General features: G+C 36.6%; 1 protein-coding gene across 1 annotated transcript; it reads left to right on the forward strand.

Moving 5' to 3' along the window:
- Window positions 1-1,031: 1,031 nt before the first annotated feature.
- Window positions 1,032-8,046, forward strand: TMED5 (transmembrane p24 trafficking protein 5). The gene is made up of 4 exons (XM_019618458.2): window positions 1,032-1,071; window positions 1,515-1,668; window positions 2,285-2,468; window positions 5,191-8,046. The coding sequence occupies exons 1-4, from the start codon at window positions 1,032-1,034 to the stop codon at window positions 5,407-5,409; spliced, it is 597 nt and encodes a 198-aa protein (XP_019474003.2). The 3' UTR covers window positions 5,410-8,046.
- The last annotated feature ends 4,541 nt before the right edge of the window (window positions 8,047-12,587 follow it).

Consider the following 12,587-nt stretch of genomic DNA (forward strand, 5'->3'; position numbering starts at 1 on the left):
GTTCGCGCCGGGATGCCGGCCTGAGCCCGCTGCGGCACCGGGGGAGGGAGAGGCTTACAGCGCTCCTTCTTTCTTGTCTTATGTTAATAGGCTCCTTTGTGTGCACTATCAGGTCTTAAGTTGCCATTCTTTAAAGCGGGACGTTGGCTGCCGTGACCTTGCGTAGCAGCAGCCCTACACCTTGCCTGTCTGCCTGCGCTCCTATGAAGTCTCTTATCTCTGCAACGAAAGTTTTCCAGATGTAGCCTTAAAAATGGGCTTCCCGTAAGGGCTCGTGCCATTCGTGCTGCAAAACCCGCTGATAGCAGAAGCGTGCAAACTCTCAGCCTCACCCCCTCTTTTTTTCCCCCTTGCCTTAAAAACATGAAGCTGAAAATCCCAGAAGTTTTCTAATTATTGTTGCTCCGTGCAGCACTGAGCAGGAATCAAAGATCGATGAGTGAACAAAGCTTCAACGCAGCTCTAAGCAAAGCTCAAGTTTAAAATAAAATCCTGCTTTAAAATGTCAGTACAAAGTAATCACAGCAGCCCTTAAGTTTATTACACAAAGGAAAAAGAAGTCTTAAACAGTAAACTTACTTCTACCCAGGCGTAAATTTCTCTGCAGTATTGTTAATGGTGATGTTTTGTTTTCCTATCTGAACGTGTAGAAAAGAAGCTCCATATATCATTGGAAATACATGTTGTATTCTTTTTTAATTATCCTGAATTTTTAGTGGCTAAAACTTAATGGTACCTGCCAATAAAATGCCATAAACACAGTGCTGGTAGGAATTGTTGTCCCAGTATGTTTGGGTTGTACCATAGCCCTGCAGGTGTATCACTATCTGTTTTTAACTCTGTTTTAACTCTGATCAGATGTTAGCTATGTATCTTTGCTGCCCTTTCTCTTTTTGGTAACCCTCCAGATCATTTTCAGCCAGTTTAAACTTTGCTCTGCACTTCAGCCGGAGTAGGCTGCTGTGTTCCAACAGCTCCCTGGAAGATAAATGGGTGAAGTCATGGCATAAGAACTGTACTTCTACAGTGATATGGATGTAGCCACGTCAGTGGTTAAAGCAGCACAGCTTTGTAATACTGTATATGCTTATTATGAGCCTGGAAACTAAATGCCTTCAATTCCTTCTACTTCTGGGAAATGAGAATGCCCTGAGAGAGTGTAGACCTTGTTATCTTCATTAGGTCAGTGGTGTATCTGTAATGGGCATAGCAACTCCAGTCCTGACCATTAACTCACCCAACAGATCTTGGGGATGGTGCTGCATAGCTTGTGTTCTTTTACAAATATATATGAGTTTACACATAACCTTTGTTATAAAATCTTTTTCCACCACTGAACTAACATTGGTATTTACTCATGACGACACAGAAACGCTGGCTTTAGCATTCTGCTGGTGTTGCAAGGTTGTCCCTTAATGAAATTGCACGCATTCTTAAAAACTTGAAATGCTTTTGGATTGAAACTGTTTTTAATCTGTATCTAATTGACTAATTTAAAATTCTTTCTATGTAAGTGCTTTCCCTAAAGCATTCAGCATTCAGCAACGTGAACAGTTTGTTTTTTTCACAGGTTCTAGATGGAGCAGGATTAGATGTTGATTTTCATCTACTTTCTCCAAAAGGTGAAACTTTAGTTTTTGATGAAAGAAAATCAGATGGAGTTCATACGTAAGTTTAACTCGAGAGAAGTGCTCTGGTTTCTTTAGCAAATGTGGCTGAAATCAAGGCTGAATACTACTGTTCATTTCTTATTATTATAAAAGCCTTTTTACTAGAACAGTTTGAGAATATCAATTACCTGTTTATAAACACTTAATGCTTTTTATATGGACTTTGCCATGGAATAAAGTATATTTGTGTTTTAATGATAAATGCTAATGGTCATTAAACAAAAGTAATGGTGCGGTCATCACATCTAATACCAAAACATCTTGTTATAGTCATATGAGCAGTAAGCTGCAAAGCACCCCATTTTCCCAGTCCTTTTATCAAGGCACGTATTACTGGTATTTTGGTATATTTTACTCATATTTTGGTATATTCTACTCAAAATTCAAATAAAGGAAGAGGAAAGTAAGCTGTTACCTTGATGACTTTAAGCTCTTAAGTCATTGGAGTGATTTTGTTGTAACTAATAGTAGAGTTGTTAAGTTCATGTAAAAAATGAATAAGCTTTTTAAGTGCACAATTTTAGTTTTGAAGAGGAAAGCTTGCTTATAAAACTTGCTCTTTTAGAACCAGCACAGAAAGAATACCTAATTCAATTATATGCTTATATACACAGGGTGGAGACAGAAGAGGGGGATTACATGTTCTGCTTTGACAATACATTCAGTACCATTTCTGAAAAGGTGATTTTCTTTGAACTGATCCTGGACAATATGGGGGAAGAAGGACAAGATCAAGAGGACTGGAAGAAGTATGTTACAGGCACAGATCTTCTAGATATGAAACTAGAAGACATTCTGGTTAGTACTGGATCCTTAGTTCTTCTTATCATAGGAATAATTGGAAAAAAATGTGCATGCCATTCTGCCTTGATCTGGCACATCACCTTAGAAACTGTTCTGCTACAAATGAAGCCCAGCAGCATGAGTCTCTTATTTCCAAACAGAAACTTAAGAATACTTTAGAAACAGATCCTTAATAAGCAAGAAAAGACTGTGTATCTATCAAAATAATTCCCTTTTCCATTCAGCTTCTTTTCTTAATATTGCTAAAATTAGATGTTTTTCCCTAGTAACAAAGAAATAGATATGTATTCCATTTAAGTATTACTTAATCCCAACAACACAGTTGGAATGTGCATAAATTTCTTCATCGTACATTTAAAAACAAAGTACTGGCTAAGCTTCTCATTCCTATCTTTCCAGAAATACCCCAGCCAGCATGAGGCTTGTTTTTTCTCTTTTAGTTTGGTTTTCCAAATTTTATTTGCATTTTTTCTGATTCATAAACACATCAGAAGGTAATTTGTGCAATTCTGCTGACCTTGAGAAGAGCAATAGTGAAGCACTAGTAGGGCTGCTAGGGCTGCTGAGCGTAGCGGTACACGGAGAGAAGTGGGTGCTATACGCTCCTGATGTAGCAGGCATTATACATAACGTCCGCGGCACCAAGCAATTTCAGAGAAGGGCTTATACTCCTCAGATGACCCCAAGAAAACATGAGACCTACTGTCCTAGCTGCTTTGCTTCTGATTTTTTTTCATATTGAAAGCACACTCAAGTCAAGCCAGTTCCAGTCTGCAATCACAGCAGCCACAGTTAGGGTTTTCAGTTATTACAGATGCTAATGTTTGCTTAAACTGTACACTGGTCCTGCTTGATCTAGGATGAAGACCACTGCCCAAAGCTTTCATTTTCTTCCAGCATCACTGAATAATTGCTTTTAAGTTATTCTAAAAGCAGAGAATTGTTTGGTTTCCCTGTAGAACTGTTCTTAAAATGTTTGTTAGGATGCAGAACTTTCTCTGCTGGTGGGAAACTTTCAGCAGAGATGATCTGCTTGCTTACTTTTAAAGACAAAACAGCATCCTCAAAGACTGACGACACTTGTATAAAGCATGACATTGTATTCTATTCCTCGTAATAAACCACAAATTTTTAAACAATAGAACAGAATGTTAAAGATGTGAGATCTTTTACACGTATAATATCATGTTTAAGTAGTTAGAATCAAACACTGAATCTGAGAAGCCAGATGTTCTTTAAGCCACTAATCAAGACAACTGAGGAAATGTATATAGGCAAATGTGAAGAAAATCCCTCCTACAGTAATCACAAAGAGTACTTAAATGGATTTGCTATTCATATACATACAGGTATCTCTTCCAGAAGAAGAAATGCAGGAATTGTCCTTGAGGGCTTTGCAGATCTTACATTTTTTTTTGTAAAGTTAATGTTAGGGTTTGATGGTATTGTTTACTTAAACTATGACATTGTTTCCATGTTCTTTGAGAAGTTAAATTAATACTTAGTAGCTTCTGAAACAATGTATTTGCTGTGGGAAATGGGAAAAGGTTGTTCTTTTTTTTTTATATCACTTTTCTGGCATTGATATTCACTATTGTGTAACTTACAAATTTCAGTATAATTGTAAAATAACTTGGCATCCAGAAGGAACACTTTTGAAATATTTGTTAAGCTTGCAACAAAACAAAAAATCCATGGAGAAAGTGTTACTGACTTAAAGTATCCTGTTGTAGCATGCTGTACCCCTTACTCATTACTAGAGGACTCTCAAGTAACCTTTAGTATCAGGAATACAAGGCCCAGTAAATCAGAGCTTTGTGAAATCAGCATTTAGGCTCCAGATTAAACTTCTAACGTTATTGGAATAGGTGCTTACTGAGTAAACTTGGGACAGTGAGTTCCTATTATAGCCAAAGTGTTAGTGTACTTTCTAGTACTTTCTCTGATTCCCTAAGTCAAACTGTGTTACTAACCCCACTGCAGAACCTCCAGTCATCATACTTAACGAATTTTGGGGGTCCAAATTATGCTTCTGTTTCAAAGCTGAAGTAGCAGTCTATGGCTACTGCTCTTAAAGCTGAAAAGAGGAGATGGGGGATATAACGTTATACTACTACTTTTCTTTTACAGCTCTAGTTCCGATGGTAGTTTACATTAAAAAGTAACTTAATTATCCAGTAGGAAAAAAAAAAAAAAACTTGAGATTATTTTGTTAGAAGTAAATGCTTTTTACTTTTCCAAGTATCTCCAATTGCACTTCCCTAAGATACAATGGATTATTAAAAATAAAAAATGAAAAATTAGGTTTGATATCCCTTCTACCTCCCCCTTCACCTTTAAGAGTGGAAGACATTGCTATATAACCTTAGTGCTATGTTAATTAAGTCTTTCTAGGTGCCACAGAGAGAGACCCATGTGAGAGACATTGAAGGCCAGGCTAGACGGGGATCTGAGCACCTCTCAAGCTCTGGACGTCCCTGTTCCTTGCAGGGGAGGTGGACTAGATGGCCCTTAAAAATTCCTTTCAATTCAGTTCTACGGTAAACAGTCTAAAATGAATTAATCAAAACTCTGAAGAGGTACAGATTTTAAATTAACTGACTTCTTAGCAAGAAATTAAAAGTATTAACCCAGTATTTTTCATATTAATTGCAAACTATCAATTTAAGGTGCTTTTAAAATTATTTTCTAAAAATATTCTTTTGTTACTTTCTAGGAATCCATCAACAGTGTCAAAGCCAGATTGAGCAAAAGTGTCCAGATTCAGACCCTGCTCAGAGCATTTGAAGCTCGTGACCGAAATATACAAGAAAGCAACTTTGACAGAGTGAATTTCTGGTCCATGGTCAACTTGGGAGTAATGGTGGTGGTATCAGCTGTTCAGGTTTACATGTTGAAGAGTCTCTTTGAAGATAAGAGGAAAAGTAGAACTTAACATCCAGTACGATTGTAACAGTGTAACATGGTAAGGGAGGGAGGGCAAGAAACTGCTTTATGTAAGAAAAAGAGAAACCTCTTTAAGAGTCCTTTGACTTGGCAGTAGCCACATCAGGTTTTCAAATCTTATGTTTGGTTGTTTTTTTTGAAGATGAACAGAATGCCTTGTCCCAAGTTCTTCCTTTTTTTTTTTTGCAGCTGCTATTAACACTTTTTATGCTTATAGCATTTGTTAATGATTGTTACTGACTGGCTTATGAACAGTGCACAGAATGCTTGGTACATATGCAAAGTATTGTTAATATTGGTGGGTTTTTTTCCATGTTCACATAAAATTTTAAATGTAACTTTAGATATGAGTTGGTTTGCTGGTTAACATTGAACAAATTTATATGTGCCTAAAAATTGTAGCCCATGAGAAGAGCCTGGTGTCAGTCACTTAAAGTTATGTGTTTTAAAAAATCTTCAGCTTGTGGGTAAAACGTCACATAGAAACATTAGGCTAACACTGGGAGAACAAAATGAGTTTTTTTTATTATTTTAATATATAGATGATTAACATCAGCACTTTAAAAGCACTGTCAATGTGAAAGTGATGTTGAAGGGAACTGGAGAAAATAAGTGATTTCTGTTGAAAAACTCTCCTATAATTGTACAGCCCTATTTCCTTTTTGTCCGTTCCATGAGATTTGAGAGACAACTATATTGTATACAGATTAAAGCGCACACACACCTGGAAGTGTGGGTTATGAACTTCTACATAATTGTAACCTCCTGTAATAGTATTTTTTCAAGTAGTTATTTCAGATGTTATTTCTTTTCCCTTTAGTAATGGGAAAGGGATCATGGTATGTGAAAACAAACTTTTTTTTGAAGTCTCAAAATCCCTTTTATTTGCCAATTTATTTTTTATTTGTCTACTACATGCCTATCACTAATTCAGCAGTTAATCAAGTGATTTACATAGGCTTCAAAAACCAAAGCTGTTCAATTATGCATTCTCTTTTTGCTTACCATAAGAACTCTTTTACATGCGTGAGTACACTCAATCAAGTAAGCACTGTTTGCATATCCAGCTGTTTATATAGATAAGACATTAAGTGAGCAATAAATACAGGATTCAAATTTCTAATGACTGTGTAGTTTCCAGATAAAAAAAAGCGTAGTAAGGTTATGGAGCATTTCTGCAAAAAACCCCTGGTGTGTGATAGTTACCTAGTTTTAAATAGAGTTCAAACTTAACTCGTTTTTACAGTGTGCCAAGTCACTGAATTCCTGTATAAATGTGTTAAAGACAGTATGTGTATTAGCATTGTGCCTGTTCTTGGTCCTAGGCATGAACAGCAGAATTGCAATTTTAACACTTCCTGTGAATAGAAGTCATTTAATGGAGAAAAGTCAGGGTCACTAGACAAAGAAACACTTGCTTCAGATGAAGCAGTAAGGGCTACAGTACATAGAAATGCCACTTCAACTTTAGACAGCGAGACCCAGCAATAATATCTTTAAGTAATTTTTATCACTAGAAGTATTATTCCATTCAGAACTTGTTCTAGAGAACCCCAAAGGCTATTGAGCTACCTTTTCCTTTGGTAAAGCTGTGTCCAAAATAAGTGTGTTTCTCTTTACATGCTGCATATCTTCTCTTTCCCCATAATGCTGTGAATTAGAAACTTTATTCCTGCAATCAAAATAAAGTCTAAGAAATGTTAATTCTTTCTGATGAAGTAGCAAATAGTATTGTACTGCCATTTCCCCATGCATCTCCCACCACCAACACATACGCGTAGCTGCACTAGGACATAAGCCAAAGCTCACTGGAGTCAACTTCCGAGCTATTGATCAGGGTAAGAGAATTAAGATTCTTAGGGGTCTGTCCCTTTTGCTAAAAGAATCTTCACTTGCATCACAGCATGATGCTACAAACCACCTACAAAATGCTGAATCAGCTCAGTGGAGCTCTAACCAAGACATCTACCTCTTACATCAAAGCTACTGGATTCCAGCTTTCAGCTTAGACCTCCAACAGATAAGCTCTGCCACATTTTGCAGACACTTCAATGGATTACATTCCCCAGGAACTCTGCTGTGCCTCTCTGATAGAGGTTACATATCCATTAGCAAAACAGGCCACGTGTTGGCACATCATTTATCTTTGTTCAGTCTGGTTTATTGCCTTAAGCTGCTCATGAATGAAGATCTGTCTGATAAGGCAAAATTCAATTTCAACAGTTTGTCTTCATATAGATAGCAGTCTCTGGTAGAAGGAAAATGCAACTGTCAGCAGAGTTGATAGGAAATTATTTTTGTAACTAAGAAAGCTTGCTGTATTTTCTCCCTCTTCAGGGCTTGCTGTAGAAAACCATACAGCAAAAAGCTATAACTGCTTTGATAGTGGCAGCTGGAATGTGTATTATAGGTGAAGGATGTGGCATTTAAACTTGTCATGGAATAACATTTCATTCAGATTTTGAGAAGTAGATTGCTTTTGACTGTATAAAATTTAGAAAGGACATGTATCTATGATTTTTTTCTTAATGGTATTTGTATTCAAAACTAAACATTTTAAGATTTGTGGATGTTGAATAAAATTATGCAAACCCCTGAGATTTTCAATAAATGACATTTAAACCTGTTTGTGTTCTTCATCTTACAACAAAGTAAGCTGCAAAAGATCAAACGTACTAAGCCAAAAAACATAGCTTTTCTAAAAAGAACCTAGCTTTTCATAATGCAGCTTTTGCATTTCTTCGTCACAGAATGCCTTGAATGGAGAGGGACTTTGAAGACCATCTAGTTCCAAGCCCCTGCCATGAGCAAGGCTGCCACCCAGCAGATCAAACTGTCCAGGCCCTGTTCTACCTTGAATGCCTGCAGGGATGAGGTATCCACAGCCCCTCCGGGTAACCTGTTCAAACAGCCAAAAAGACATTCAGAGAGGAGACCATAAGGGCTCTGAAGAACCCCACTTGTTCAGAGGAAATGTTTTATCTAGCTCAGTCTCCTGTCTCAAAAACAGAAGGTGCTGTTACACAGTATATGCAAGTCCAGCACTGTCCGTCATCTGATACTCTAGATCTCATTTGAAGCTAGCACACTAGTTTAAATTTGAGTGCTGTAAGACTGGATCAGTAACAGTTGTGTATTCATTTTATCCACAACTTCATGATTTATTTATTTTTTTTAAACTGTTAGTAACTCATCACTTTTCCCCAGGCCAGTTAGGTATTTTTCTTTTAGTTTCCCTTAAACTAAACCCTTGCTCTAAACCAAAAATAATTTTACTTCTCTTCGTACTCGTTCTAAGCTGCTGTCCTTCCAACATAAAGTGGCCACAACTTGAAAAAATACTCCAGATCACAGTCTTGCATAGCTGAAAATGAATATTCTTGACTAGCATTTAGCAGCACCTTTTCTTTTCCTCATTTACTTCTTGGTTAAGTGCAGGCAGCAGGCAATTGATTTTGTCAGCTGTTGGAATCAATCATCGTGCTGTGTTACAGGTCATTTTAACCTTCGCACTGATGAATAAAGGCACTGTTCAAATTCTTTTCTTCATCAGCATAACCCAAAATCAACTTCTTCAATGCAAATACCAGATCAAAATTTGACACAAACCTCTAATCATAGCAACAGAAACACTTAGTTTTGAAGTTACTAAAGGCATGTTATATATGTCTTAATATTTTAAGTTTGTTCCTTGATAAATAGTCGTATCTCATGTTGCTCCTGCAGTTCATTAGATACACCCAGAACTGAATGGCTTCCACTTACACAGGCAGCGAGACCTTCAGCTTCTATTAACATCTATTAGCAGCTGCCATAGTTAAGAAAAACCTAAGTGCAACTAAATGCTTGAGACAGATGAAGAATTTACTGTTCACTTAATTACTATGAAACAAGTAATTTTGACATTGTTTTTAAAAAATAGTGCTAGTTAAGCCAGAAAGATTACAGTTGTAGATGGTCTTCTGAAAAAGATGACAAAAATAGTCTTGGTTAAAAATCAGATTTCCAGTTAAAAGTAAAACATTCACATTTGAGAAAAGTCACAGTGGCTTAAGTAATCAATGAACCAGATTTTAAAAATTGATGAGGCAATCAAACTGCAGCAATTTGCTGGTAGAAAGCACTTAAAAGTAGGCTAGCCAGGTGTAAGTAGTGTTACCAATGCAAAATGACCATAGTATGTTAAGGTAGTTAAAAAGCTTTGAAACCTTACTGTCAAGATTTTGCAGCTCGAGATTGCAGAGCAACACAGCTGTTTCTTCTAGTTTGAAATACTAGAGTTAATAACAAACACACGCAAAAATCAACCATTATTCACTTGTGCTGTCTCTCCTGAAAGCATTCATCCCAGCAACTTCCCTTCCACACAGTGACACAAGACTGGGAAGATGAAACACACTGAGGTGCCAGCAGGCACTTCTCTGCAACTCTGGGGCATGTGAGCACTCACACCAGCCAGGCTCATTACCACAAACAGAAAACAAAAAGCAGGGAAAGGTAAAAACTGAATTGATATTTATTTTTTAAACAATCCTTCAACGGCTTTTTAATAAGCATTTCATAGCCCACTTTAAGACTTCATTAATAATAATAAATTTTCATTTTAATTAAATACAATCTAAGTTCTCGTATTTCTAGGACTTGGGTATTTGAACACATGTATGTATGTATGTGCATACAATGCACATAGATGCAAAGCGAAATATGTTGATATGAACAAAAATCAGAACAACTTTATCTCGCGGTATATGGATATCACTGCGGAAATCTGGGGAAAGAAAAAACCCACCGACCAACTGAAACAACAGAGATGAGCTGGCTTTCAGTTCTGCATTTCTAAATGTCATGGCCGAACCACTATTATGCCCCAAATGAAAGACCGAAGTTTCAATGTATGTCAAGAACAATCCCAAAACAATATATAACAGGAAACTAAAAAAAAAAAAAAGCCAACAACAAAAAAAAACTACACCCAATGCATTCTTGACAGGATAAAAACCATTGAAGTTCAAGTGAAATGACAGTACAAAATCCTACTTCATAACTGCTGAAAGATGGAGGTATCAAAAAGAATGAATTACAACTTCATTCTCACACTTATGCACACCTTTCGTTTCTACTCATCTTTTTGTCTTTCTGATTGCCCTGTACTGTCTCCTTCAAAAGATGGTCATTCCCCTTTCAACTTTCAACTTTCTTCTGCAACTTCGAAGGATTCTTTCCCCTTTTCTTCTTATAGTTACCTACAGGAGATTGATCCAATTTCCAAAACAATTCTCCCATGAACTTTGAGTTGAACATTTTTCCTCACTCATTCCCATTTTTTTTTCTGTCCTAACCAGGATCTGAACAGACCTGACACCTCCAAAGGTACAAAGGTACTTAGGCATAAGGTTCCACATTGACTAAATGCAAAAATTCTACACTAAACCCTTTTCTCCATTTCTCGAAAACGTTTGCTGCCATCATATTTTTAACTGCAAAGTTACTTCTCATTCAGGTGGACATCTGGAACTAGAGAAGTGACACAGTGTAAAACCTGAAAATGTTACCTGCATAATATTTGCAAGATCCATCCTTGTCCCTCAGTGCACAGAACGGATGCTCTTGTCCAGTTCATCCTTATCATTGTGTTCTGACTACTGCTCCATCTCCAGCCTTGGTATGTTCCATCTGAAGACCAATTTCCTTTTAAAATACAACACTAAAGATCACTTCAGTAAGATGTTTCAAAAGCTTAGCACTTTTCTATTGATCTACTTATCTTTCCTCCTGCTTGCAAGACAATAAACTGCTTTTCTTCACCTTCAAGGTCTCATTTGGGTTTCTCGTATTGAAACAAAATATTAACGTTGACTTATCACTCTGAAAGACCTTTCAAAATATCTTAGTAAACTCATACAAAATCCCTGCTATAAACAGAAAAGCACAGAAAATTCCTCTTCATGGCAAATACAAGAAAAATGCCTTTTCAATTTTCTTTTCTGAACAAGGATTTGACAAATAGTTTGCCATGATGTTTATTTCAGTTTGGACCAGCAATGTGTCATTTTTTTGTTTTCTTGTTTATCCGATGCCTACATTTTTTAGGATGGCCTCAAAACAGGGTTCTCCCATCTAAACATTACAGTAATACAAATAATATAAAGTGGAAAAAATATCATATTTGGTACACAAGGGAAAGGTTCTAAATCAGTGACTGCAACAAAGCTGAGTTACATATATTTACACACATGCATACATAAAATGATCAAGTTAAACTAAAAGAAAATTATTACATACAGCAACATTTGTATTTTTCCACTCCATTATCACATACAATAAGATTCACACAAAATGAGAGAAAGCCATTTGTATTACTCTAGTAATAGCTTCAGCAGCACCACTGCAGCATTTTCCAGTTCATGACACCTTGCAACAAAGCATCTCTCAAGTGCAGCTGGAAGACCAGTTAGTATCTACGTGCAGGGCAAGAATTTCTAGGAGAGCAACAGGCAAGCCAGAGCAGATGAACCATGGACAGGAGGAAATCACAAGTATGTATTGCACGAGAATACAGACTCAAAACTCATTCTTCTCTCTTTCAAAGAAAAAAAAAAAAAAAAAGCCCACACATTTAAAGTTGGACTTTAATTCTAAGAAAAAAGCAATTCCAAAATTACAAACTGAACATCAGAGTCAATTCAACCATAATAATAAAATGAAACAATGACATTCACAATATTAAGTCTATGGACAGTTTGACAAATATTCCCCTCCCAAACCCCCAGCTAAAGTCCCCACGTACATTCCAATATTTATCTTCAAATGCTGAAGCTTTACTGAAAATACTGCTGGTGTTCAGTTAGAGTTAAAGGACTTGAATAAAGCGAAATAGACAAATATAGATGGTGTGAGTAAGGTTACAAAGGCTTTACATTTTGCATTATCCCAATGTATAAACATTCAAAAAATTAACATGAAGATGTCGTGTTATCAAAATATTGCAGCTACAGGCAAGGCAACATTAAATTAATAGCTGAGGGTATGAAGGAAAAAAAACCAACATTTCAGTGAAGATTAACAGAGGTGGCAGCTTTTAGTTAGCAATTTCATAAAGCTAGTATTACCCAGCCAGTCATAAACCAAGCACAGGATTAAAAGCTTCCCTTGGCTATATGGTGACAA

The sequence above is a fragment of the Meleagris gallopavo genome, chromosome 10 (assembly GCF_000146605.3).
Source record: "Meleagris gallopavo isolate NT-WF06-2002-E0010 breed Aviagen turkey brand Nicholas breeding stock chromosome 10, Turkey_5.1, whole genome shotgun sequence".
Lineage (NCBI taxonomy): Eukaryota > Metazoa > Chordata > Aves > Galliformes > Phasianidae > Meleagris > Meleagris gallopavo.